This window comes from Australozyma saopauloensis, chromosome 5, assembly GCF_035610405.1.
Source record: "Australozyma saopauloensis chromosome 5, complete sequence".
Lineage (NCBI taxonomy): Eukaryota > Fungi > Ascomycota > Pichiomycetes > Serinales > Metschnikowiaceae > Australozyma > Australozyma saopauloensis.
Window position 1 is genome coordinate 1110516 of NC_086135.1, and position 24360 is coordinate 1134875.

A 24360-nucleotide genomic window follows, 5' to 3' on the forward strand; every position below is an offset into this window, starting at 1 on the left:
AAGCGCGATGCTCATCACTCTACGTGCAGTACGATATACAAGACTACATATATTTCTACACAAGATAAGTAATTATTGGTCCAAGTCAGTCCTGCGGCCCTCGTCTAGGTCAATATCTTGGATGCGCTGCCATTTGCTTTTGGTAAACAATTTAATGACACCCACTAAAATGAAGAAAAATGGTAAAAGGATGTAAGCGTCAACAAAATCTCCCGCCAGGAATGGCTTGAAAGTGTTCCAACCCTGGATAAGAGCGAGGAAGACATTAACAACAATACCAAAAATTGGCAATGCTGGGTACCACCATCCTTTGTAAGGAAGTTCATCAACAGAACGACCATGATATTTTAGAGCCTGTCTGAAACGGATGTGGTATACGTTGACTGCACCCCAAACGATAAAGACAGCGACACCAGATAAATTGACGATGTACGAGTATGCCTTAGCTGAGCCAGTACTAATGTTCATAAGGGATAACAAACCAAAAGCATTGAAAAGGATAACAGCCATGTAAGGCACACCCATTTTGTTCACTTTAGCTAAGAACTTTGGAGCTGAGCCTTCATGTGCCAAATGAACGATTGTTCTGGAACCAATGAAAATGGAACTGTTGATAGCTGAAATACAAGTCACAAGAATAAAGGCATTGATCAAGTTGACACCGCCTGCCCAGCCTGCTCTGGTAATTGCCACGGCCATCGGAGACTTCAAACTCTTGTTTGTAGAGGCCAATTCTGGGGCATTATATGGAACAGTCAAACCGTAGAAAAAGGCAATACCCATGTAGATGATGATAATACGGATAAACGTTTGTCTGATGGCTTTAGGGATAGCTCTTCCAGGATTCTTTGTTTCACTTGCTGCGATGGCAACGGCCTCGGTTCCAGAGTAGAAAGTCGATGCAAAGACAAAAGTGCTGACGATAGACTTAAATCCGTGCGCCAAGGGACCAGGGTCTCTCCAATAACGGAAACCAAAAGCTGGTTGACCCTTAACACCACCAGAGGCGTAGACAATGGCGAAAATGTAGAATGCCACAATACCCACGATCTTTACGAGCGCAAGCCAGTATTCCACCTCACCGAATTTTGACACACCAATGAATTGTAGAGCCAAGAATGCGGCCCAAAATATAAGGACATATCCATACAAGGGAATTTGAGGTCCCCAGTAAACCATAATTGAAGCCACCATATTGTACTCGTTGGCCAACACTGCAATCCAAATAATGACATAGTTCCAGCCAACAGCACCACCAATGGCCTGGTCAAAAAATTTATTACCCAAAGTAGAAAAAACATTTCCCAGCGGATAGAGCGTAGCAAGTTCTCCCAAACTCTGCACCATGGAAAACGCTATAAGACCGATGATTCCAAAACCAACTATTAAACTCAAAGGTCCCTCAGAGGTAGGTGCAGCTGCACCCACCAAAATACCGGGACCAATGATACCCGCCAAAGCTAACAATGAGACATGACGATCTTTGAGACCTCTTTTCAAGTTAAGCAGATGGGCCTCGCCTTGTTCGAAGTCATCATCGGCAGAAACAACCTGTTCGCCAAAGGTTTTACTGTGAGACGAAGTTCGGCTATCTATTGGTTTCATAAAAGGCATTTTAATGCAGCTTTTCTATGGGCCAGGAAAAAAAAGAGCCGATAGAAAAATTCGATGGTTAAGCATCTCCCTGTCCTCTCCATTAATTATATGAATGAAATCCACATATAGACGTCATTGAGGCGTACTATCATCGGCAGGCATATGAACGCACCTCACGTGCACTTCTAAAGCCACATTGTGCCCCCAATTAGGACATTGCTGCGGGACAAAACACACCCAAATATGCCAAACCAGCTGCACCATAACGGCCGTGCATTGCAATTGGAACGGCTGATTCGTTTTATGTTGAGTGGGTATAATATGGTTAGAAGTCTCGCTTTTTCTCGGAAAATTCTGCCGCACTAATGGTCTCTAGTTGTCTACTAGTGTCAATCTGCCTGGCGTCTAAGTGAGACATACTGGCCCTGACCTACAGGAACCACCCTTGGCCCATTGGTAGGTAGTTCGGAATTGCGGACCTAGGTGGAGAGTTTCAAATACTCTAGACTCACACTACCTCTCTTGGCGCGTGCACGTTTAAGTGCACCATTTTGCCCGATATGTTGAGGTCCAGCGAGGGCCAGGGCTAATGGTATTGATGGTATCGGAGTTTGGGTCGTGAGCTACGGTGCAGAAAATAGAAACAATTCAGGTCACTGTTCTGTACTTTCTCGCCGGTATCTTTTAGTATGATTTGTAGTACTCACTCTATATTTTGGATCAAATACACTCCATGATTTGGCAAGTTGGCTTCTGTTAGAATTGTGGGCCAAAGTTACGATTGGTCCACAAACAATTACGAATTTACAATGTAGTGGAAGCGAATTCGGCGCATTCACTAGATGTGGTGCGCCTACACAAACTCACTTGCCTCACGATCCCCCCAACCGGGCCAGCGAGGGTTACAATCTCTCTGGGCAGTTCGAGGGCTTCTTCTTCTCCATAAACAAGACCAGATATTCAACGAGGATGAATTCAGGGCAGAAACAGGAGGTTTTTTATCTACAATGGGTTCTGTTTTGTCTTTTATTGTCTACTGACCGGCAGTTGATGAAGAGAATCTGAAAATGGTCCGCTTCTCAATTTATAGGGATGGGTCTAGGTTACCCGGACCCAGGGTCTATCAAAGGCACCAACACTGCAACAAGTTCAATTCAAATTTTCTGGTGTATCCTCTAATCTGAATTCGATACTTGTTGTTTTATTTCTCTCTCTCTCTATCCCTTGATTGTGGGATTTATCCGTGACTCTAGTTTCGATAGGATAGGTTGTATTCATCCAAATTTGTGGCAAAGCAGTTGACGAAACGGAAGGATATCCGAAAATATTTCGAACAATTGCTAGCAATCTGATACATAAGTTTGACATGAAGCGCAATAACTCTAGCATCCCACGCAACGCCATTGTAATGGTCAAGCTTCACTTAGTCAATTTACAGAATCGATAATCTAAATTGTATTAAGTTATACGGAGAAATGAATGAAGGAACCTTGCGAGCAGCATGATGAATAGCCTTAGTGTCTGACTCGATGAGCCCTCGTAGCTTACTCAGGACGCATGTCTGCTCTTCTAGGAGCCTCCAACGGATGCAATTGGGCCAAATATGTAATGGCCCACATCAAATAGCACATGGCCAAGCCGAGGATGATCGAAGATCTCCAGACGGTTCTGTTCTCTTTAGGAGCGAAGTTCCATGCCAAAACGCTCAATGCAACGGTCAACACTAGAACAATGACAACAGTGTACCTGGGGTTAGTATAGGTGCTGGTGTGGTGAATGCATCTTGTAGATAGATGCTATGAGTATTTAATTGGTACATACCCACTCATGATTGTGTAGTTGTGGTTTCTTATGTGGGGGGACTATATCTCGAAGAGTAGGCGGACGCACCTGTGCAGTCGAGTTAATAGAAAGCGGAACAGAATCGAAAAGGGGATTCGATCAGTCTACTGGATGATAAGATTGTTAGGAAGTTATTTTTGGAAATATTATCTAGAAACGGTATACAAGATTATTCTAGTGCACCAAGTTTTAAGCCAGTTCAGTCCCACTTGCTTGGTCTTATCGTGGATATTAGAAAGCCTAATTAGAGCACCAAAGCGGCCAAAAGTGCTCAAATCGTAGTCTCCCCAGGTTGTGGAGCCAATTCTATCGAAACAAAGAGAAGAAAGAGCCCAAATTCACATAAATAATATTAAGTAGTGAATTCTCCTTTCTTTTCGATCACTAAAACCTGTCTCGAGCCTTTCTCTAGAACAGCAATTCCAGAAGTCAATTTGCGAAAATCGAGGTAGCTCCAAAGCTTGACGACTAAACAACCGTTTCTCTCAAGTTACATTTTATTCATCTGCTCTCGTCATCATAGTTAGAATTTAAATACGTCCTTTCATACGCCTAACTACCCCATATCTGCAGACTCTGGTTTGATCCCAGGAACACATGTCAAGAGTGACAAAAAAAGTCGAAAAATGGCTTGTTTCGGTGATTCAGCCCCAATATGTGTACAAAAATGTCGTCTACTCACATGTATACTATTTTCTCACCAAATATCTTCCTCAAGGCTTTAAAATTAGAACTGCCGTCTATACTTCTGATCTGGGAGTACCGCAACTCTTAATAAACTTGAATGGAAGCCTATCAACTCAAACACAGCTCATTCAATTGAGTATCTGGATCCCGCATAATTACCCTTACGCTGATGATACACATCCACATGGAGATGCTAACGGTGTTCCCTTAGTGTATGTGGTTCCAACAGCTGGGAACACAATCAGACCAGGTAATAACATCGACGCCCAGGGGAAAGTTTATCACCCCTATCTTGCTCAATGGCACTCGAAAATGTACGCCGGCGTCACTAACAACGAGTTTCTGTTGATTAATCTCATGAATGTATTGGGTAGCACCTTCAGTCAATTTTCACCAATTGGCTCTTCAATAACATCGCAAGGCCCGCAATTACCTCCAAAGCCACAGATGTACAGAGACTCGTCTCTGAGTCTGACTCCGCTCCCGCAAAGAGAATTTACCGGTCCTGCTCTCCCTGAAAAGCCGTCACTCTCACCCACTCCAGTTGATTCAACACCGGAAAGGTATCGTGCTCCTCCTCCATTGCCTACGCAGATGAACTATAACTCTCATCGTGTATCTAGTGTTGAACCACAGTATAGTGAGAGTAATGGCGACTACTTAAGAAGTGAAAAAGCAAATTCTGCTTCACCTGACCCGAACCACGCCAGGACGTACTCTCACCAAACGAGTATTCCCCAAGAAAGTAGCATTTATAAAGAACAGCTCGATCATGTGCAATTGCCATACTCAAAAGATGAATTACAACGGAAAAAGGCAACAAGCGTTCCAAGTCCAAGAAAACAAAGCGTTGAGGACCTTATGGATAAAGTTACACTTCAAGACAATTCAGTTCACAACACTGACCAATTGGAGAGACTTGCCATCCAAATAAATGCCTTTTTGGACCCGAACAATGAAGAAAGTGTTGATCACCTCATTCCACAAATTAATGAGTATACCAATAGAGTCATGGCTTTGCAATCACAACTAGAGCATCATTCGAAGCAAGCGCATGCCAATCTTGAAATGCTTGACTCGCATGTCAAATATCTCGAGGGTCGGATTGGCGACATGAAAGACTTCAATGAGGAGCTTGAAAAAACAGAGAAATTGAACACTACAGGTAGTGACTTGGTGTTCATTAACTCCAGTAGAAGTATGCCTCTTGATGAGCTTGTCACCCTGGACCTGATTCTACTGCATCAGCTATATGATGTGTGCAGCGACATCAAGGCCCACAAGGATGCCCTTAGTCTTGTTGGCGGCAACTTCAAATCACAGGGTGAGCTTATCACCGACTCAAATCTCGACAGTTGCGTCAAGGCTATAAGATCTCTTTCTAGGGACTTATTTTGGCTAGAAGTGACGAGAGGAGAGATAGCGAAGTCTATGGGTTTGGATGATCAATACAATTGAGTACTTGGCAACAGAAGAGGAGAAGAGCTCCATAAAACGACTCGGTGGTATATTTATGCTTATAGAATAAATTGAAAACTCAAAATCGAAAACATCAACGAGTAAAACCCTGAATTGGTCCAATTATTCATAGAGGATACTTTTGCAGCCAAAGGATATCCTGTATACAGGGTCATCTCATCCCAAACAGGTAACTGCCCTATAAAAAATTGAGCCGCACGATGCTCGCGAAAATTGTGTGTGAAAAACCAAGGCTTCTCTCTCCTCAAACCACCATCCGTAACTATGTCTGAAGAGTACATGATCAAGCCGGAGGCTGTTGCCCCCTCGAACGATACTTCGGAGTGGCCTCTTTTGTTGAAGAACTACGACAAGTTGCTTGTCCGTTCTGGTCACTACACCCCCATCCCAGCAGGTGCTTCTCCTTTGAAGAGAGACTTGAAGTCCTACATTGCCTCTGGTGTTATTAACTTGGACAAGCCATCCAACCCATCCTCGCACGAGGTTGTTGCTTGGATCAAGAGAATTTTGCGTGCTGAGAAGACTGGTCACTCTGGTACCTTGGACCCTAAGGTTACTGGATGTTTGATCGTCTGTATCGACAGAGCCACCAGATTGGTCAAATCCCAACAGGGTGCTGGTAAGGAGTATGTCTGTATCGTCAGATTGCACGAGGAGTTGGAGGACGCCAAGGAGATGGGCCGTGCCTTGGAGAACTTGACTGGTGCTTTGTTCCAAAGACCACCATTGATCTCCGCCGTCAAGAGACAATTGAGAGTCCGTACCATCTACGACTCCAACTTGATTGAGTTTGACAACAAGAGAGGTTTGGGTGTCTTCTGGGCTTCTTGTGAAGCCGGTACCTATATGAGAACCTTGTGTGTTCATTTGGGTATGTTGCTCGGTGTTGGTGGCCACATGCAAGAGTTGCGTCGTGTTAGATCCGGAGCTTTGGGTGAGAACGACAACATGGTCACTTTGCACGATGTCATGGATGCCCAATACGTCTACGACAACACCAGAGATGAGAGCTACTTGAGAAAGATCATCCAACCTTTGGAGACCTTGCTTGTGGGTTACAAGAGAGTTGTCGTCAAGGACTCTGCTGTCAACTCTGTCTGTTACGGTGCCAAGTTGATGATTCCAGGTTTGTTGAGATACGAGGAAGGTATCGAGTTGTACGACGAAGTCGTTCTCATGACCACCAAGGGTGAGGCCATTGCCATTGGTATTGCTCAAATGACCACTGTTGACTTGCAATCCTGTGACCACGGTGTTGTTGCCAAGGTTAAGAGATGTATCATGGAGAGAGACACTTACCCAAGAAGATGGGGTTTGGGTCCAGTTGCTCAAAAGAAGAAGCAAATGAAGGCCGATGGCAAGTTGGACAAGTACGGTAAGACCAATGACAACACCCCAGAGTCTTGGAAGCAAGAGTACAAGGACCACGCTGACGAGCCTGCTCCTGCTGTCCCAGAGTCCAAGTTGGTTGCTCCAGAGATTCAACTCCCCAAAAAATCCACCAAGTCCGAAGAGACTACCGTTGAGGAACCTTCCGTGAAGAAGGAGAAGAAGGAAAAGAAGGAAAAGAAGGAGAAGAAGGAGAAGAAGGACAAGGAGGAGAAGAAGGAGAAGAAAGAAAAGAAAGAGAAGAAGAGAAAGGCCGATGATGAGGAGCCAGAGAAGAAGAAGAAGTCCAAGAAGTAAAGCTAGCATATTAGTTTCATCTATCATCCCTATTTTGTATATTGCTATAAATTCATGAAAAGTTAAAGAGTTGCCTCATAGAATTATGCTAGAACGAGCGAATTCGTCTTTCTCTTGCATAACTTCAAGACTTTTCTTGCATTTGAGAAATTGCAATTCAAGATCATCCTGCTCGACAGCCTCTCCACGAGGAGACTGTGATTTAGAGAAGATCAAGAATTTGAGCACAGAGCTTAATGTAGAAGAGCTCTCAGCGTAAAGGATTTGCTTTTTGAGTTTTTTCCTTTTATCCCTATTAGTGCAATTTTCGTATTCAAGGAAGCGAGTTATAGCCTTCAAAAACTCAGGATAATTAGAGACCCTCTTCTCAGCCAAGTCGTTGGACAATTCTAAGATACCACCGAGTGATAGAGCTGATTTCTTCTCAAATGCACATGAGATCAACTTGATGGTATACTGAAGCACCTTTTCTGAATTACCAATTCCAAATTTGACATCTTTTTCAATCGCTTTGTTCAAGTCATTCTTTAGAATACCCAAGAATGAGCGGATCTCAGCAACCTTCGTATGGTCTGACTCTGATAGGTTTTTTAGTGTAAAGGAACTCATTTCGTACTCAGAAATTGCTAGTAAGTGAAGGCTGGAGAAAAGAAACAACTCATTTTGGTTGGCCCTACCCAATAGAATCTCACAACCAATGCCAATCCCGAGCTGCTTCGTGGAAGCATTGATAAGCTTTAAAGTCTTTCCCGAAGCATTCTGAATTCTTAATTGGGTAAAGAAGTACTTGGCTGCTTTGATATCACCCTCATGAAGGTGGTACAAAGCAACAAGATACTTGAATCGATCACGTAAAAGCTTGTAGTAGATGAGTTCATCACCAGAGTAATTCTCATTATTAAAATTGGCTAGGAAATTTCGAATGCTCTTGATTCCCATGAATTCATTATTGTGAACAATGTCAAGCCAGGTTCTATAGTAGAAAAGCGTGTATCGGATGAAATTCAATCGCACGAAGTGCTCAGTAAGTGCGTTGATACCAAATCCACCACTCGATGAATGAACACTCGTTACGGAGACCAATTTTTCATCAGTCAATTTCTGGCATGCCATGAACACCTCAGAAGCTTTTGCATGCGAAAAATCGTAGGAAAGCAACAATACACCACTCAAAAGATAGAAGTAGATCACGAACATATCAGAATTGATCCACGTAAAATCTACGAGAATTTTGTGGCCTTTCTTGAGTTCGAGTTCTATAGCAACTTTCCCAGAACTCTTCCATAACTTCCATTCAACTCTCTTCTGGCGGGTTATAAACTTAGAGATTTCTTTAGAAGTGTCTTTTCCCTTCTGAAAATCACCAACTTGAATATAGAAGCATAGTGTCAGAAGAAGATGTAAACCACGAATCTGTGGCTGGCATTGCAAGGGGATCATTTGAGCTGCAGCCTTTTTCAAAAGAGGTTTCGCTTCTAAAGGATTCCCGCGATAAATATGTAAATTCGCTTCCAAAATAAGCGCCAAGATCGAAATGTTAGTTTCACAATTCTGATCCTGGTTGATCAATTTAAAGTGATTGAGTGCCACTGCTGGCTCGGAGCCGATTTGGCTTTGGGCTCGAAGAAATGAAAAAAGAGAGCATGCACCTGGCATGTCATTCTCGTGATAATACGACAAGCGATCTTTGAAATATGCTAGCATATTCGAATCATTTGAAGCAGACAAGATTTGGTATTGCAATAAATCAGAAGCGAGCAGTTGTTTATCGAGATGGTGTCTACTCAGTAGAGCCTGCGACCTAGATAGAAATTTCTCAGCCAAATCTAGATTTTCCGTCTCTGTGAAGTAGATACGAGCCAACTTGAGGCAGACTGCCAGCTCGAGTTGAGGGTTCAACTTTGCTTCTTGTTCACTAAGCACTTTATGTAGCGACGACAAAGCAAGCTTGATATAACTGTAATACAACTCAGAGCCTGCTGAGTCATTACATTCGAAGACCATTGCATGAGCCGTGTTTAGAAATCTGTCAGATAAAGTGATCAATAAGCCTATTGACAAATCTCCATGGACCATTTGTTCTCGTATCAATTCAGGCTCAATGGGTATTTCCGGAATGGGCTCCTCTGTAAAACCGGAATTCTCCGGAGAAGCAATCTTCTCAGGTATTTCAAACTCATCCAATTGATTCTCTGATTCCTCGGGTGTGGTGTTTTCTAGTGCTTCAAAGTCGTTCGAACCATTTGCGGAGACAAACTCACTAATTTTCTGTTCATATTGTTGCTCAAGATAAGACTTTGGCCTGGAGTAAAACTCTTTTGCCGTGACACTCAGGCTTGCTGATTCGGTACTGCTCTTTAAAGGATCGCTGAGGTTGGTTTGTGATGATGTTAGAATAGGAACCAGGCTCAGTCTTGACAGGGGGGACTTCTTGCGCTTTTTCGGGACCTGGAAGACAATTTCTCGTCGCGAGCTTGTTTTGGCGCGTCGCTGTGATGTGTTTTGTTGCCGGCTCGACTCAAACAGGTATTTATGCATGGCCTTCTTATTCCATGTTGGAAGTACATGAGACAACCTCAAGTGTGCACAAGGAAGCCTGTGGATATCCTTATTCCAACAATTTGACTTTAATTTAATTGTTACTTCAAGAAAATTATGCTTTAAATTTAACATTACACCGTGATTATACAATTAAATGTTCCTAAATGTGTTGCACCTAATACCAAAGTAAATCGTAGCGAGAAATCGCAGAAGACGATAAAGAACTGAAAATAGAAGCTAAGCTTATTCGAGGTCCAAACTCTGTAGTTTCTCCTCTAATCCACGTCTTCTGAATCGCTCCTCACTAAGTTCTATCTCATACTGGTCTTGCATGTCTGCCACAATCTTCTTGAACTCCTTTCTCAAGATTGCATTACTCATAGAAGATCCTGGACTCCTAAAAGAGGGAGATGAGCTTTCAAACTCGTTTAACTCTGGTGTGAGCAGTGCCTCGTTGACGGAATTCCTGGGTGATTTGTTCCCGAGGAAATCAATCTTGTATGCATTTACCTCCCGACGAAGTTGCGCGATCTCTTTGTCCTTGGATTCCAAAATGTCGCGGGATGAGGAGCTAGATATTGACATCGAGCTTCCATTCTTGAGTCTGTTCACTTCTTTTTCAAGAACGCCATTCTTTCGTCTATAATCCAGGATGGTTTTAAGAGAATTCTCCTTGAGATATTCATACTCTTTCATGAAATACTGGTGCGAAAAGCGCAAATCATTGAGCGCCAACTTATATTCAGAGAGGGTCTTGCTGTCTTGACTGCAGAGATCTCTTTTGTATGCATTGTAGGGAGAAGAGGAGAGGAAAGAGTGATCCTTGACAACAGAATTGTCGATGCTAGTATCGAAATGATCACTGCCTTCACCATTGTTTGGCTGCTGTATGAGGGCATCGATGCATTGAATGGTCCATGCAATTCGCCCGTTCAAAGACTCCTGCTCGGGTCCCTCTGGACACTCAGGGAGGGAGACGCTTCTCTGGACAGCCAACGAAGCTACATGGGAAAATAAAGTCTCAAGAGCTTGACCTGAGCTTCCTTGGGTATAATTTTCTGGACTGCCGAATGAGTCTGCTCCAGCTGATTCATTTGAAAGAGATGACATTTTCAAGTCTTCCACATAACCTAGAACAAGACAAGCCATATTGTGACTACTGAGTTTTTGAGTGAGCGATTCCAAATCTTGGGAAACTGCGATGAGCTCCATTTGAAAGTTCACATTTTGTTTAAGGATCTTTAGCAACAACTTTGGATCAAGGTCAGTTTCAGATGTATCAGGCTTAGTAAGCAAGGTAGAGCAAAATTGACTCGATACCGATATGCGCTCGGTCAAATAATCTTTTTGCTCCTGCTTTTCGGCGATCTTCTGCTTCAACTTCTTGACTTTGTGAAGAGGAATCACAGCTTTGTGGGACATCTTAGAGGTGTCAAAGACTGAATTTTCAATCAAGACTTTCAAGTTCAAGTACGTGCGCGGGTCCTTTTCGGCGGCAGCTTTCCATGAGCTCGAAACGTCGGAAGATGGGGTCGAAATCCCAGACACATCGCTCTCATCGAATGATTCGTCACTGGGGCCGTCAATGTCATCCTTGAATGATTTATCGAAAAGCACGCTCTGTAAGAAGTTGGATTGCTCATTTCCCAATTGCAGAGATAGCAACGGCTGCTCCAGGGCAGAGCCAGTTCTAGATTGTTCCTGGAGCTGAAACTTCAAAAGCTCTTGTGTGGTATTGCCAACGTTGTAATTGTCGGTATGTGAACGCTGAAAAGGACTATTCTTCATGAAGGTATCCGGATCTAACATATTGAACTAGTTTGAGAGCTGTTAGTGGGCGGAATAGGTTGATGATGACCAATCAATTGTTTAAGGGGGTACCTGGAAAGTGAGAAGAACAAGAGGAAAACTTGCTGACAATGCGGCGACGGTGCTAGAGAAAGAATATATTGTGCCACGGCCGGAATGAACGAGAGGTGTGAATCAGCAGAGTTTCCTTTGAAAAAATGTTATTGAGTGTCGTAGGGTCAACAATTAGCAGGTTCCAAAAATGGTCCCCGAGACGCGTAATGGGAGAAGGAAGGCTCGGCTGTCTGCAGGCAAGTCGATTGGATCCGGAAAGGTAAGTATAAAGTTCCAGTAGGTCACGGGTTGGTGGCCAGTAAGAATAGCGATGCGCAGCGACTAATATTGACTATTTGATCGTATTGGGCACGTTATTGTTACGCTTTACATCGTTACCTGGGGAACCAGTGAAGTACAGCAAAACTTGCAGGAGAAAACAAAAGAGTTTTCTGCCTTTGCACTCTACAAACGAATTGGCCAACAAAATTCGGTTATCCCGCGGCCTATGAATGTGGGAAGCGATCTGTTCGTTCTCTCGTTGTTCACCTAGGATGTGAGCATCGAAGTGTCAAAGAGATCTGTGAATTTTCGAAAAGAATGTGAATTTTCTTAATGAATAGACAGATTAGCGGTCTTTTGTCTGAATATTCTTGACGTACATTTGTGAATGTGTATCAATTATCCCGAAGTTAATTGGTTCATTCTCTGAAACCCTGGGTGTTGCGGTTCTGCACCCATATTCATGAGAGTTGCAACCATTAGTGCTCATTTGACTGACTCCCCCATGAATGTACATCAGTATGGATAAAAAAGTGCAAGAGCTACGGAAGCAGGAACCTCTCAATCGAATTCCTGCAAAGAAAATCGATGCTGTGAGATACATATCGTTCAACGTCAACAGTATTAAAACATTATTCAACTACCATCCATGGAATCTGCTTACAAACGGTGTAGATGGCTTGCTCTCGTGCATGGATGGCGACATTATTTCACTCCAGGAGCTCAAGGTTCAGCCTAATGGCCTCCAGCTTGTTGGTGTTCTCAATCGCTACAGAGCATTTGTCCTGGTTCCCAAGTCTAAGAAAGGATACAGTGGTGTCGGATTGTATGTGCGCATACCCGAAGAGCTGGATCTGCCACAGGTGAAGCAAAATTTGACTGTCATAAAGGCCGAAGAAGGTATCACTGGTACTCTAGTAGATGCTTCCAGCCACAAAAGTTATAGGGACACCACCAACTCTATAGGAGGCTACTTGAGTGATGCTGACTTATCAGCTTTAGATATCGACACTGTCGAATTGAGTGAGCTAGATACTGAGGGTAGATGTTCTGTCATTGAATTGGCGAACGAAACTGTGGTGTTTTCACTTTACTGTCCTGCCAACTCCACTCAAACCGTGGATGGACAGCTGTTCAGAATTAGGTTCCTCCAAGTCTTGCTCAAACGATGTGAAAACTTAAAAGCTCTTGGGAAGAAAGTGGTGATAATGGGAGATATCAATGTTAGCCCGGATCTAATTGACAATGCTGAAGCTATCAACCTACTCACCAAGGAAAAGATAATCCAAAACAACATTCGCGACGGAGGTTCTGAATTTGAAAAAACAAACTTAGAGGTCTGTATCATGTTTCGCTCAGACGCTACCCATCGGGCTTTACTCAATCAATATTTGAAGCCAACTCTAGAGGGCGCGCCAGGGCTCGACAGCCAATTTCTATATGACACAACACGCTATTATAAAAAACGTCAAACTTCACTATACACTGTGTGGAACACACAAACAAATAGCCGGCAGTCCAACTATGGGTCTCGCATCGATCTCATCCTTGTGAGCAATCCTGAGCAAATTGAAAGCGTGTCTAATGCAGACATTTTACCATATTTATACGGTTCGGACCATTGTCCAATCTTTACTGATTTTGACGTCTCAGGAGAAAATTTCTGCTCAATTGATCTGCCAAAAAAGCTACCATTCGAGGCCAAGAACTATTTCAAATTGGTTGGGCATCGAGATATTTCGTCTCTTTTTTCTGCATTATCCAGCAAGAGAGGTCTGCCTTCCCAGGCCATTCCTGATGATGTTAATAAAGAGAAACGAAAAAAGACTGAGCAAGCTCCAAAACTTACGTACACGAGCAGGAAGAGTTCTACAAAACCCCAACAAAACATTGGTGCTTTCTTTGTAAGCAAGCGAGAGCCCAGCCCCCGTGAACCAAAATTTACAAAGTCTTCCTCCCAGTTCAATTCACAAGAGAGTGACAGTGAAGGTCATAAAATCAATTCAATTCAAAGTATAGCCGCCATCCTTTATAGTGACCCCCCATTGTGTCTACATGGCGAGCCTACCATTTTGAAAACAAGTTACACACCTTCTACCAAAGGCAAAAAGTTCTGGTGTTGTGGGCGCAACTCCAGGGGCTCTGCAACAGAGCTTGGGCAACATCGTTGTAATTTTTTCTCCTGGGCTACGAAAAAAACAAGTCTACAAGAAGGTAGTAGTTGACCTATCTATTTTGATATATTTTGGGGAAAGGATCGATCTGAAGTCATTTAGATCGCAGACTGGGCGGGCATCGGTTTGGAGAATAAAACACATTTTTAGAAACTGATAAAAAAACACTCAAAGCAAGCAAACACCCTTATAAAAAACACGTGCCAACAACCGGACACTAAAATACACAACCTGCCATGCCCACTTCCTCTCCCTTTCATTTCTTTCACGAAATGATGACATCGATGCAAAGTAATTCTACGATTTACGGAATTCACTCAACACAGGGTAAATTGCTTCAAACGCAGCGTAAATCTCCTCTCTTTGCTTTGCACCTGTCAAGACAATTTTACCCGAAACGAAGATTAAGAGCACGATTTTCGGCTTAACCATTCTGTAAATTAAGCCAGGGAATAATTCTGGTTCGTAGGACGAGAAAGTACCGTGCGAGAAAGCCAAACCCTCCAACCGGATAGGGAACTTTACATCACAAGATCCAACGATGTTTTGAATCTTGAAATCAGTAAATTTGGCATAAAAACCCAACTTCTGAATGATACGGGCATATTTTCTGGAAGCCAATTTGGAATCATCCTCAGACTTGGCACCTGTAACAACCATTTTGCCCGATGCGAATATAAGTGCCGTAGTCTTAGGCTCTCTGATTCTCATAATGACAGCAGCGAAACGCTTTGGATTGTACTCGGCGTTACGTGCATGCAAGGCAATGGTTTTAAGGTCCAAACGACAGCCCAAATTGACAGTTGCAACAATATTTTGCAACGTGGGAACAATTCCAGAAATAGTTCCGTCATCTTCCATTTGGTTAGGTTCTTGAACGACACCTTCATTAAACTCATCCTTCTTGATTTGGGGCTCGGAGTCAATGCCTTGAGGGAAGGATAATGATCCTGGTGCAGTGAAGACAGATGCTGAAGCCGCAGTTGTTGGAAGCTTTAAAGAGTCCATCTTGAGCGATAAGTATCAATTAGTCTATTATAATCTTCAAAGATGACAAGCGAATGTATCCTTGAATGGAACTATACCCCTAAAAACAAAAAAAAAAACAAAGCAAGATCAAACGTTGGTGTCCTAACGTTAATCGATGCGCTTTTGGTAGTGGATGCAGTCAAATAACTTGCAGCACTCAGGTCCAATTTTATGTCCAGGTCCAAAATGGGGTCGGGGGGTGCGCTTCTTTTATAGTCGCATTCAAATTTCCGGGTAACCCCATGTCCTCAAGCAAATTCGCAAATGTAGCGGATTTATGTGCAGGTTGAAACGCATATTAGATAGGAGCATTTCATGCTCAGAGTTTCGATAAGCATCATAAAGATAAAAAAAATACATAGCATTGCCAATGGCTGCTATAGTAGCATTGACTCTGAAGAGCTGTCCTGCAGTTTAACTCAAGCAAAGATTGTAGAATTCCCAGAAACCCCTGTAATATCCCGATAAGTTGAATAGGTAATTGGTTTTACTAACGCTCCTTCAACATTTTGTTTCTCTTTTCCTTCTTTCTCAATCTTTCGACCTTCTTGGCGTGCATCTTCAATGCAATTTGTTCGTAACGTTTCTTCTCCTCGATGGCTTCTCTTCTCTTCTTGATCTCTTCCACCTTTCTGCTCTTCTCGTCAGACTTCTCCTTCTTGAGGTCATTGAGCCTTTGCTTATACTGGTCTTGTTGAAGCTTCTTCTCCTCTCTGAGTTTCCATGTATTGAGCTTTCTGACACCGGCAGACTTCAATCTGAAGGCATCTTTTTTGATCTTCCAGTCTTTTCCATTGACACGAGATCCTTCATCCTTGTCTTTTGATACAAGTGGGTCGATGAACCTTTTGGGGATATCGTCGAATCTTTTTTCAGATGTGGCACTCATAGTCTCGTTGGGATAGTACTTGGGATCCAGGTGGAGATGAGATGAGCTGAAAAGTATAGTGAATGGCTATGTGCAGTGCGTGTATATGTTGGTATTAATGACACCTAAAATGAAAAACTTAAATAGAATATTTCTTCTCTCGTTAAAATGAACACCTGCTTTTCTAGTATTCCAACTATTTAATGTTTCGTTACATCCAGATATTCAAGACAATGCACGTCAGGCTCTAAGCTTCATAGTTACAAACGCAGCTGATACAAACCGAAAGTTGTTTTCATAATTTGAAATCTTAATTTAAGTCGTCCTAAATACTCATGCATCATTGACTTCTGATCTTTTGTCGATAAGAAGAATGGCCCTCCTAGTCCATTTTCTGGCTCTGGTGTATCTAGAAAAGCCATCGTAGTAGCGAGGTAAATCCCAATTGTTGTCATAATAAACCCAACCTTCTTTGTCTTTGCCGCGATCAAAGTCAGAATCCAAGTGCCATTCCTCATCCATCCATTGCCATTGGTATGTGTATAAATCGTCTGCGAAAACTGGGAATCTGAAATGTCTACTGGCGTTAGGATCAGGAGCCGGCGCCATCAGCGCTTCATAGCAAAAACAAGAACGCTCGTTGGGTAATAGGTACTTGGACCAGCCAAGCCCAATCCAACGTCTCTCGTTCTCTAATATGTCAAAGCGAACCGACTGCCTCAATTGTGTAGATGATAGAATAGTCTTCTGCGTAATGGTAAAGTCATTTACCATCTCGGCCTTATTCGGTATAGGAACCAAATCCAGAGATTTCTGGACATCAGCAGAGTTAGGAGTATGGGCTCTAGATATTGTCTCATGTGCCCGTTTCGTAGACACTTCTCCACGATCAAGTCTGATCTTGAGGCCGGTGAGCCAGTAGGTACATCTCCTGACGTACGCAGATCTCCAGAGCAACCTCCGCGACGCATACGCGAATGGTGAATGATATGTAAGCACGAACACTCCAATCCACCAGACGTATGTTTGGGGCAGCAATATCCATTTCATCACGGCCAAATGGAGTGGGGTTATTAGCAAAGCTCCTACTGCCATGGTCACATAGTTCTTTTTCTGAAGACTGAGATGTTTGGCCGGACGGAGAAGGAGCTCAAACCTCACGGTAATATTATGAAGCGCTCTCAAAACCTCATCGACGGTGGGCTTCTCATTGAACTTCGAATCATATATCACAGAGCTGGTGGTCCACACCAAACTCAGAAAGGCCAAGACTGCCAGAATTGGAATTATCCATAGTCTGAATTTTGACCAATAGAGCCAAAGGACTGAGTAAGCGGATACTAGTAGCAAGTTTTTGTAAGGATTGTCGTTTGTCCAGGTCACCACTTCTAAGAAGTCATCAATAAAGAGGATGTATGGGAAGATGTTCGCCAATGCCGAGGCTAAGATAGGATTGTCGACTAAGAGTTTGGCCTGAGGAAGTGTCGATAGTAGATGAGCTTCTGTAGGTTCAAATACAGCGTAAACAGCGCTATCAGACATGGCTTTATGTTAATGTGGTTGATTCCATCAGGGGGTTTTCGAATTGCGGAGAGACTATGGTTGCACATGATAGTGTGATTCCCATGTGCGAAGCAAGAAAGTTGAAAGTCTGATAAATAAAATGGAATAGATTACAAATTGAATTTAAAAAGTCTTGTTTGGATTTATTTTGGCATTAAATTTGAAAATCTTTCGTCTGCCGAGTCTGTTCAATCCTTGATGGATTATCAATTTCCACACAAATTACTGACACTTGACACAAACCTGCAAATGACAAAATTAATGAAGAGAGGAAACAGCCCTTTATTTAAACTCGTAAACACTTCAGAATTGAAATGCAATTTTCATCTCACGTTACAAAATATACTTATGACTGTCCTGGTGCTTTAATTCTAGGGTATATGTGTAACAGGCTAAATTGCACAATCATCTCCGATTAATTGATTGTACAGGGTGGTATTTATTCTATTTTCAATTATTTTCACGATAAACTTATGAACTTTTGATTTCCTGTGACGCTTAACTAGTACTATTCGTGTGGCTTGATGCCATTGAGATTTCGTTTGGAAGTTGACATGGTTAGAATAAGAGAAACAGTCGATAGAAAAAGGCATATTGTAATCTAAATCCATCACCTATTTTGTGCTGCTCAATTGATAAAACGTAAATGTCGCCCAGCACAATTCAAAATTTCAAATCAAAACGGCTGTACCTCGGCAAAATAACCCTCAACCAGATACAGAGCGTACTGAGATGGCGCTTACCCAATCTATTGAACAATTGACCCGATGACTAAATACAATATATTCCATTTCTCATTCATGAATTCATCGTCATTAAAAATATATAAAGTAAACTATGGGTCTGTAGACTTGGTCAAGGGAGTGCATGCTAAAAATGCCACTTTGAGACTGGCTGCAAATTTCTGTGCACCACAACGGACCAGGCTACCCGATAAATAGGAAGGAGCGGTTTTTGCCCCAACTATGCCAAAAACGGCGCGCTATGCACCAATACACAAAACATGCTTATTGAGAAGTGCTCTTGTTTTGTTGTTGTTGCTGTTGCTTCAGTTGCTGTTCCTCCAAGAAACGCTTCCACTCAGGAACTGGAGGAGGTCTGCTCTCCTCAAGCTTCTTCTCATGCATGCTCAAGAAAATGGTACCCAATAACAACACAACAGTGATGGCCTGGGCGTAAACTCTGGCCTGGACGGCCTTTTGAGCGGTGGTCATGTACTTGTCACGGTTGACGATGTGCCACGATCCCCACAAAGAAGCAGCCCAAGAACCAATGATAATCTTGTATTTGTGGTCATTAGCGAATGTGAGAACCTTGTCGGTGCCAGAGAGCTGCTCCCATTGGGCCTGCTTCTCTTTCTTGGCCTTCTCAATGAAGTCACCACGGTACATCTGCTCATCGAACTTGACAGAACCTTCATCAGCGAAGAAAGCTCCAACGGAAATGGTAGGCATGGCCCACATGGCAGCTTTGACAGAAGCGTTGTATCTCATGTATTGCTGAGGATATCTCTTTTTGACACCAGCGACCAAGAGAGCGGCCAAACCCATACCAACTGCACATCCTTTAAGGCCCTCCTTCAAGACATGGTTCCAGTGGGCGTTTCTCTCTTCGTCGTCAATGATCTTCATGATGTGTTTTGTATTTGGTTGTTGAGTTGATATCTATGGATACAAATGCTGGGACTATACTCTAAGGCGGATTTCGATCATTGTATTTATATGGCTCGTATGCATTAAATGGCATGATCTTGAGAACCGATTTCAGCCGAGCATGAACATACAGACGGGTGTATAGTTAATGCCAGGCGCGACCGAACGAGAACATCCGTGTTAGGGCTCATGGTGAGCACAAAAAGCAACGACAAGCGTGCGAAGACGGACCAGGAGTGCAGATACCAAACATCTCCTGCATATTGAACAGTCTTGGCCTGACAAGCATAGATGCCCAGGCCGATGCTTAGAAGTTTGATGACTAAGTTGACTTCCAAATTTCGGCAATAGCCATTGCAAGCCGAAATGCGAGATTTACGGAATGGCTATTTAGGATTAATATTTTGTTTGGATCGGGTCAATGGGCGTTGATGTAGATAGGCTACGTCATGAGTATCAGTCTTGCAGACATGAATAAATTGAGGGCCCATCTCTGTTCATCTTAGTCCATCTGGGTGAGACATCTGGGTGAAGTTAGGGTATAACCGGTTTTGAATCTAAAACTGTGCCCAAAAGAATATTGAATCGTAACTCTTAAATGTTTATTTACATGAAAATTTTCTGTATTATGCATTTTCGTAGTAAGCCCTGTAACTGCGCGTCGTATAGATGCTAGTTATTCTGTCTATGCTCTTCTGTGGTCTGGTTGGTAGTCTCTCCCAAGCTTGATTTCACTGTGCGTTTCTGCTCCATCATGTTTCTTCGTTTACTGATGAACAAAAGACTGTTACTCTTGGCTGGGCCCTCGATGCTTGGTTTCAAAATTTGATTAAGCGAACTCGTAGTACCAGAGTAGTATAGGTCGTTTTCAATGAGATGGTCACCTCCAAGGTATAAAATTTTGATGGCACTTCCAAAAGCAATGGCAATTGCTTTATAACCATACTTCATGATATAGTTTGGCCTCGTACAGCTGTAATCGTAATCTTCATCCTCAGTGTTGTTTGGAATACTGTAGTTCAATAACTTTCCATTCAGAACTGTGATGACGAATCCCTGCCATAAATCTTTAATTGCGGTAGATTTGCTTGTCTTGTCCTTTGCATGAATAGCCTTATTTTTCTTTCTAGAACGCAAGGAAGAAAGTCCCTGCGGACTGTTATCCTTATTGAATTCAAGGGTTGATTTTTTGTCAACGTTCTCGCAAACAGGCTCCGTGACTTTCTTAATACCCATAATAACGTTCATGTCAGTTAACTCCCATTTCTCCACATCTTCATACCAGAATATTTGTTCAATGACGGAGTCAAATCCCACACATCTGACTTCACGTGGATCTCTCTCCACTCTCAAACAAATGTTACTTCTGGATTTCTTATTTTCAATGGTGTAGGAGTGAACAATCAAAGTTTTGTCATAGAAATCCTCGTAGATAAGCGAGAGAGACTCAAAAGAAGCACATCCACAAAATTTACAATGCGAAGGTTCCGAGTGCGACACCCTAAACGAACCGGGCTTGAAGCTGCCAATATGAAACACCTTGAGAATTGTTCCGGTCATAACATCAATGAGCTCAGCGTGTAAATTCTGCACGCGAACGAACATGCCCACGAAATCAATCACAACGATATGCGACTTATTAATTGGCGGAAATTTGTTCAGACTTGCGGAAGAGATGCTGCTAAAGCGCCTTGGACCAACTTGTTGCTTTTGTCTTTCTAATTTCTCGGACATAAAGGAAGCTTTGTCACGATTGGCTGTTCCGGATCTTTTCATCATTGGAGGAGCGTAAGCTGCTTGGGGTTGTGCATTGAAGTTGACATTCATATCGAGCTTATTGAACCTCCAAACATTATTGACAGCAGTCCCGACAACTATTTCATCATTTGAGAGATTGCAGACAACCCTATCATTGACTCTTGCCGTTTTCAAAAGCTTCAGCGAGATGATTTTAATGCTAGAATCTTGTTCGTACAACAGACTCAAAATATTGTAAACCTTGATCTTGACGGTGTCACATGAAATCGTAATCAATTCACCCGATTCTAAAATCATGCAGAATTCATCACGGTGTAAATCTTTCTCTTTATCACTAAGCTTCACACTAGAGATGCTAGACTGATCATCACTGCTGCTATCAAGATGTGGTGGAGGATAGTTTCCGGATATTTGCGAGGAGAACATTGATGCATTGCTTCCTCTTCTCATGGTCGACTTGTGCTGCTTCAGCAACAACTTACGAGCAAGAAATCCAGCTACAGTTTTCTTTCTGTAGAAAGTAGCCACAGCGCTCATTCTCTTCTTGTGCAATTCAAGTTCGCTAGTTAGAGATACCTCCCAAACAAATTTTCCAGCACGACGGTCGTAACATTTTAATCTGCATCGGTTGTAGTTAATAAGAACAATGAAAAAACCATTGTCACTCACTTCGATGTGGTTTATAGGCCAGAATTCTTCTTCTTTGGCGTCTTTATCATGTGAACCAAAGAAGGTCGAGATCTTGAGTGGAATCTGAGCAGATGCCGTTTTACTTGGTAGCCAAACAAACACATTATGCTCTAAATCCGTCGAAACAAGCAATGGGCATTTTGTGTTTGTATTTAACTTCAAAATATCAGACTCTGAATGATCACGAAGAGTAATACTCTCAAACATTTTTTTCTTCCCATTCATCAAAAGCTCGTTCACAGTCATATCAGCTGATGAGGGAATTACTGTTGTGGAGTAGTCTTGTTGGCGACGTTGACGTTTGGAGTAGGTTAAAACAAATGTCAACTCTGAACAGGCGATGATGAACACAACCACAGCTAGAAGCTCCGAGTAGTAGAGAAAATTATTCGTTTGACCAATAAGTTGTGTCGATGTGAAGTTCAATTGCTCAAGCAGGTCAGCTGACAAATCAGACGGTATTATTAGCTTTGCAATGACGGCTATAGAAAGGAAAATCCAAACGAATGCGCCAGGCAAAACAATCAGCCAGAATGTCGACAGTGATGCAGCCCTCACCTTCAAGAAAAAAGTTCCGAGACGATGTCTCAAGGAGCCCTTGGCCGCTTTGCAAGATCCCCTGCCGAAGAAGAAGGCAGAAATATTGTTTACTTCATGAAACGACAGTTCCTTCTCCAAAGAAAGATTCGATTGATTTATGAGATCAGTCAAGTCCAATCTGTTCAAATCAATTATTATGATCCCAACAATGAAGGACAATTGCAAGAAATGGTCGATCAAAAGAGCAGTGACGAAAGTGAGATATGAGTCTAAAGCACCATGGTAGTAAAGTTCTCCAACACCTTCCTTTAAAACCACCCTTGAAAGAGCCACAAGTGCCGCGAAACAAAATGTAGTACCGGTGAGATTTATCAAGAGAATCACGGTTGTATTGGGTATTGGGATGACCAGGGCAGCAAATTGGTCCAAGAAAAGATACTTTCTTAATAATCTTCCAGCGTAATAAACGCCTTGAGAGTTGTTGACACTGTTGTTGATTCCAAGAAAAAACTTGATGAGCCTTTTGTGTATGTTTTCAGGTGCGCCAAAGGTACTGTCTCCAGCCAAGTCATTGATGGTGCGGATGAGATTTCGAGAACTAAATAGCATGACCAATAGGAGGAAGTAGCCGGAGGATATCCAGTTGGTGGCACCGACTACATCGGGCCAATAAAGCTTTGACTTGAAGAAGTTCATGACATCAACAGAGGCAAGTGATGAGATAAGAACACTAATTCCCCATCCGATAACGAGGCCCATGTTAGATCTGATCCTATGCGAATTTGAAATGCAAAGGAAAACATAGCACACAAATGCAAAGATTGCCACGAGTTGAATGGCCTTTATCAAGCGCAAGGTGAACTGTAAGTATGGCCTCTGCCCAATTATGAAATTGAAGTATTTGGAAAACTCGGAGCCGATATTTGAATCAGTCAAGTATTTGATGTCTGTTATCTTGTCATCATGAGGAATAATTGATTTGACTCCGAACTCCACGGGGTCATAAATAACGTAAATGTAAAGCTTTTCTGCCAGCTTAATGAGATGGTTTAGCTTCGTAATATCGTTGTAGAAAAATTTGACGAGCGAATGGCTGTAATCATGATTCAAAATGCGCAAGATATACTTATCCACTTTCTCGTAGTCGGCCTCCAGAAGATTTTGCTGAGAAAACGGCAACGGAAGCATCGACAATGGGGAAATGTACACCACCTCCTTTGGAAGCAGCTTCTCGTATTCGTACACTTGCTGCAAAAAATCGAACCTGAGGGCATTGCTTCCGGATAATGTGACTTTCATCACCTTGTGGTGAGGCGGGATTTCGCACGGGGCGCCGAAACTGACACTCGAATCTAGAAGATTCGTTCCATCACTGAGAGTGAAGTTGTTATAATGGAACAGTAAATGACTATTTATGGGTCGTAGTGTGAGGTCATACAAAGCATCGTAAGCGACAAACAATGTGAATAATATAGGTAGCAAAATGAAAAGTTTGGGTTTCTTTAAGAATTGCGCGGTACTCGCGATTAGCCATGAATTAATTCTCTTCATCTTTGCATTCTGGTTCACACTGAGGGATTGTGAAGTTTCCGTATGGCTGAGTTAAGGAAACGGAAAAAAGGCCCAAGAAGACAGGTACTAGGGAAGTTTTGGATCTCTAAGGATATTGGGTATATGAAGTGGAGATTGTTTGGTGTATTATCAGTAGACCAAGCTTTCGATACGAAGTAGAAGAGTCAATTGAAGAAACCTCAGTTGTGTGGCAAGGATATTTTGGTCAATTAATGGAAGCTGTACTGAATGAGAAATCACCTGTGGTAGGAGGATGCCAATTGATGTTTTATAATCAGGGTCTGACAAAAAATTTGCGATGCTCAGGTGATTTCAGGGCAAAAGCGAGTGTCTCACTTTGCCAAAGGTGGTGCGATTCTCTAGTGGGGGTCACGGAACTCAAGCCAAGGAAAAGATCAATTAATTTTGAAAGATCATAGGGGACTTTTTTTTTTAAAAAATCTTATGGCGTGAAATAATTAATGAATCCTTTAAGTAAATTTCATTTTGGCTTCCAATAGGTCGCTTAAGCAGTTTTTCACTCTTGAAATTTTGACAGGGTTTGGAAACCGAATGACAT

The 24360-nt window shown here is 42.5% G+C and overlaps 10 protein-coding genes across 10 annotated transcripts, besides 1 other annotated feature; 3 read left to right on the forward strand and 7 right to left on the reverse strand.

Annotated features, from left to right (window-relative positions):
- Window positions 1-72: 72 nt before the first annotated feature.
- Window positions 73-1614, reverse strand: PUMCH_004382 (uncharacterized protein; the record flags this gene model as incomplete). Its single annotated transcript, XM_063023320.1, has 1 exon — window positions 73-1614. One exon carries the CDS (start codon window positions 1612-1614, stop codon window positions 73-75), a length of 1542 nt encoding a protein of 513 aa, XP_062879390.1.
- A 1526-nt stretch (window positions 1615-3140) lies between these two features.
- Window positions 3141-3227: a sequence feature (Short protein (PUMCH_004383, WPK27012.1) was converted to a misc_feature.).
- An 808-nt stretch (window positions 3228-4035) lies between these two features.
- Window positions 4036-5583, forward strand: PUMCH_004384 (uncharacterized protein; the record flags this gene model as incomplete). The annotated part of the gene is made up of 1 exon (XM_063023321.1): window positions 4036-5583. The coding sequence occupies one exon, from the start codon at window positions 4036-4038 to the stop codon at window positions 5581-5583; it is 1548 nt and encodes a 515-aa protein (XP_062879391.1).
- A 285-nt stretch (window positions 5584-5868) lies between these two features.
- Window positions 5869-7290, forward strand: PUMCH_004385 (uncharacterized protein; the record flags this gene model as incomplete). Its single annotated transcript, XM_063023322.1, has 1 exon — window positions 5869-7290. The coding sequence occupies one exon, from the start codon at window positions 5869-5871 to the stop codon at window positions 7288-7290; it is 1422 nt and encodes a 473-aa protein (XP_062879392.1).
- Window positions 7291-7365: 75 nt separating this feature from the next.
- On the reverse strand, window positions 7366-9963 carry PUMCH_004386 (uncharacterized protein; the record flags this gene model as incomplete). The annotated part of the gene is made up of 1 exon (XM_063023323.1): window positions 7366-9963. One exon carries the CDS (start codon window positions 9961-9963, stop codon window positions 7366-7368), a length of 2598 nt encoding a protein of 865 aa, XP_062879393.1.
- Window positions 9964-12464: 2501 nt separating this feature from the next.
- PUMCH_004387 (uncharacterized protein) lies at window positions 12465-14180 on the forward strand (the record flags this gene model as incomplete). Its single annotated transcript, XM_063023324.1, has 1 exon — window positions 12465-14180. One exon carries the CDS (start codon window positions 12465-12467, stop codon window positions 14178-14180), a length of 1716 nt encoding a protein of 571 aa, XP_062879394.1.
- A 246-nt stretch (window positions 14181-14426) lies between these two features.
- PUMCH_004388 (uncharacterized protein) lies at window positions 14427-15137 on the reverse strand (the record flags this gene model as incomplete). Its single annotated transcript, XM_063023325.1, has 1 exon — window positions 14427-15137. The coding sequence occupies one exon, from the start codon at window positions 15135-15137 to the stop codon at window positions 14427-14429; it is 711 nt and encodes a 236-aa protein (XP_062879395.1).
- A 511-nt stretch (window positions 15138-15648) lies between these two features.
- On the reverse strand, window positions 15649-16047 carry PUMCH_004389 (uncharacterized protein; the record flags this gene model as incomplete). Its single annotated transcript, XM_063023326.1, has 1 exon — window positions 15649-16047. One exon carries the CDS (start codon window positions 16045-16047, stop codon window positions 15649-15651), a length of 399 nt encoding a protein of 132 aa, XP_062879396.1.
- Window positions 16048-16359: 312 nt separating this feature from the next.
- PUMCH_004390 (uncharacterized protein) lies at window positions 16360-17568 on the reverse strand (the record flags this gene model as incomplete). Its single annotated transcript, XM_063023327.1, has 1 exon — window positions 16360-17568. One exon carries the CDS (start codon window positions 17566-17568, stop codon window positions 16360-16362), a length of 1209 nt encoding a protein of 402 aa, XP_062879397.1.
- Window positions 17569-18596: 1028 nt separating this feature from the next.
- On the reverse strand, window positions 18597-19220 carry PUMCH_004391 (uncharacterized protein; the record flags this gene model as incomplete). Its single annotated transcript, XM_063023328.1, has 1 exon — window positions 18597-19220. One exon carries the CDS (start codon window positions 19218-19220, stop codon window positions 18597-18599), a length of 624 nt encoding a protein of 207 aa, XP_062879398.1.
- Window positions 19221-19913: 693 nt separating this feature from the next.
- PUMCH_004392 (uncharacterized protein) lies at window positions 19914-23780 on the reverse strand (the record flags this gene model as incomplete). The annotated part of the gene is made up of 1 exon (XM_063023329.1): window positions 19914-23780. One exon carries the CDS (start codon window positions 23778-23780, stop codon window positions 19914-19916), a length of 3867 nt encoding a protein of 1288 aa, XP_062879399.1.
- Window positions 23781-24360: the final 580 nt, after the last annotated feature.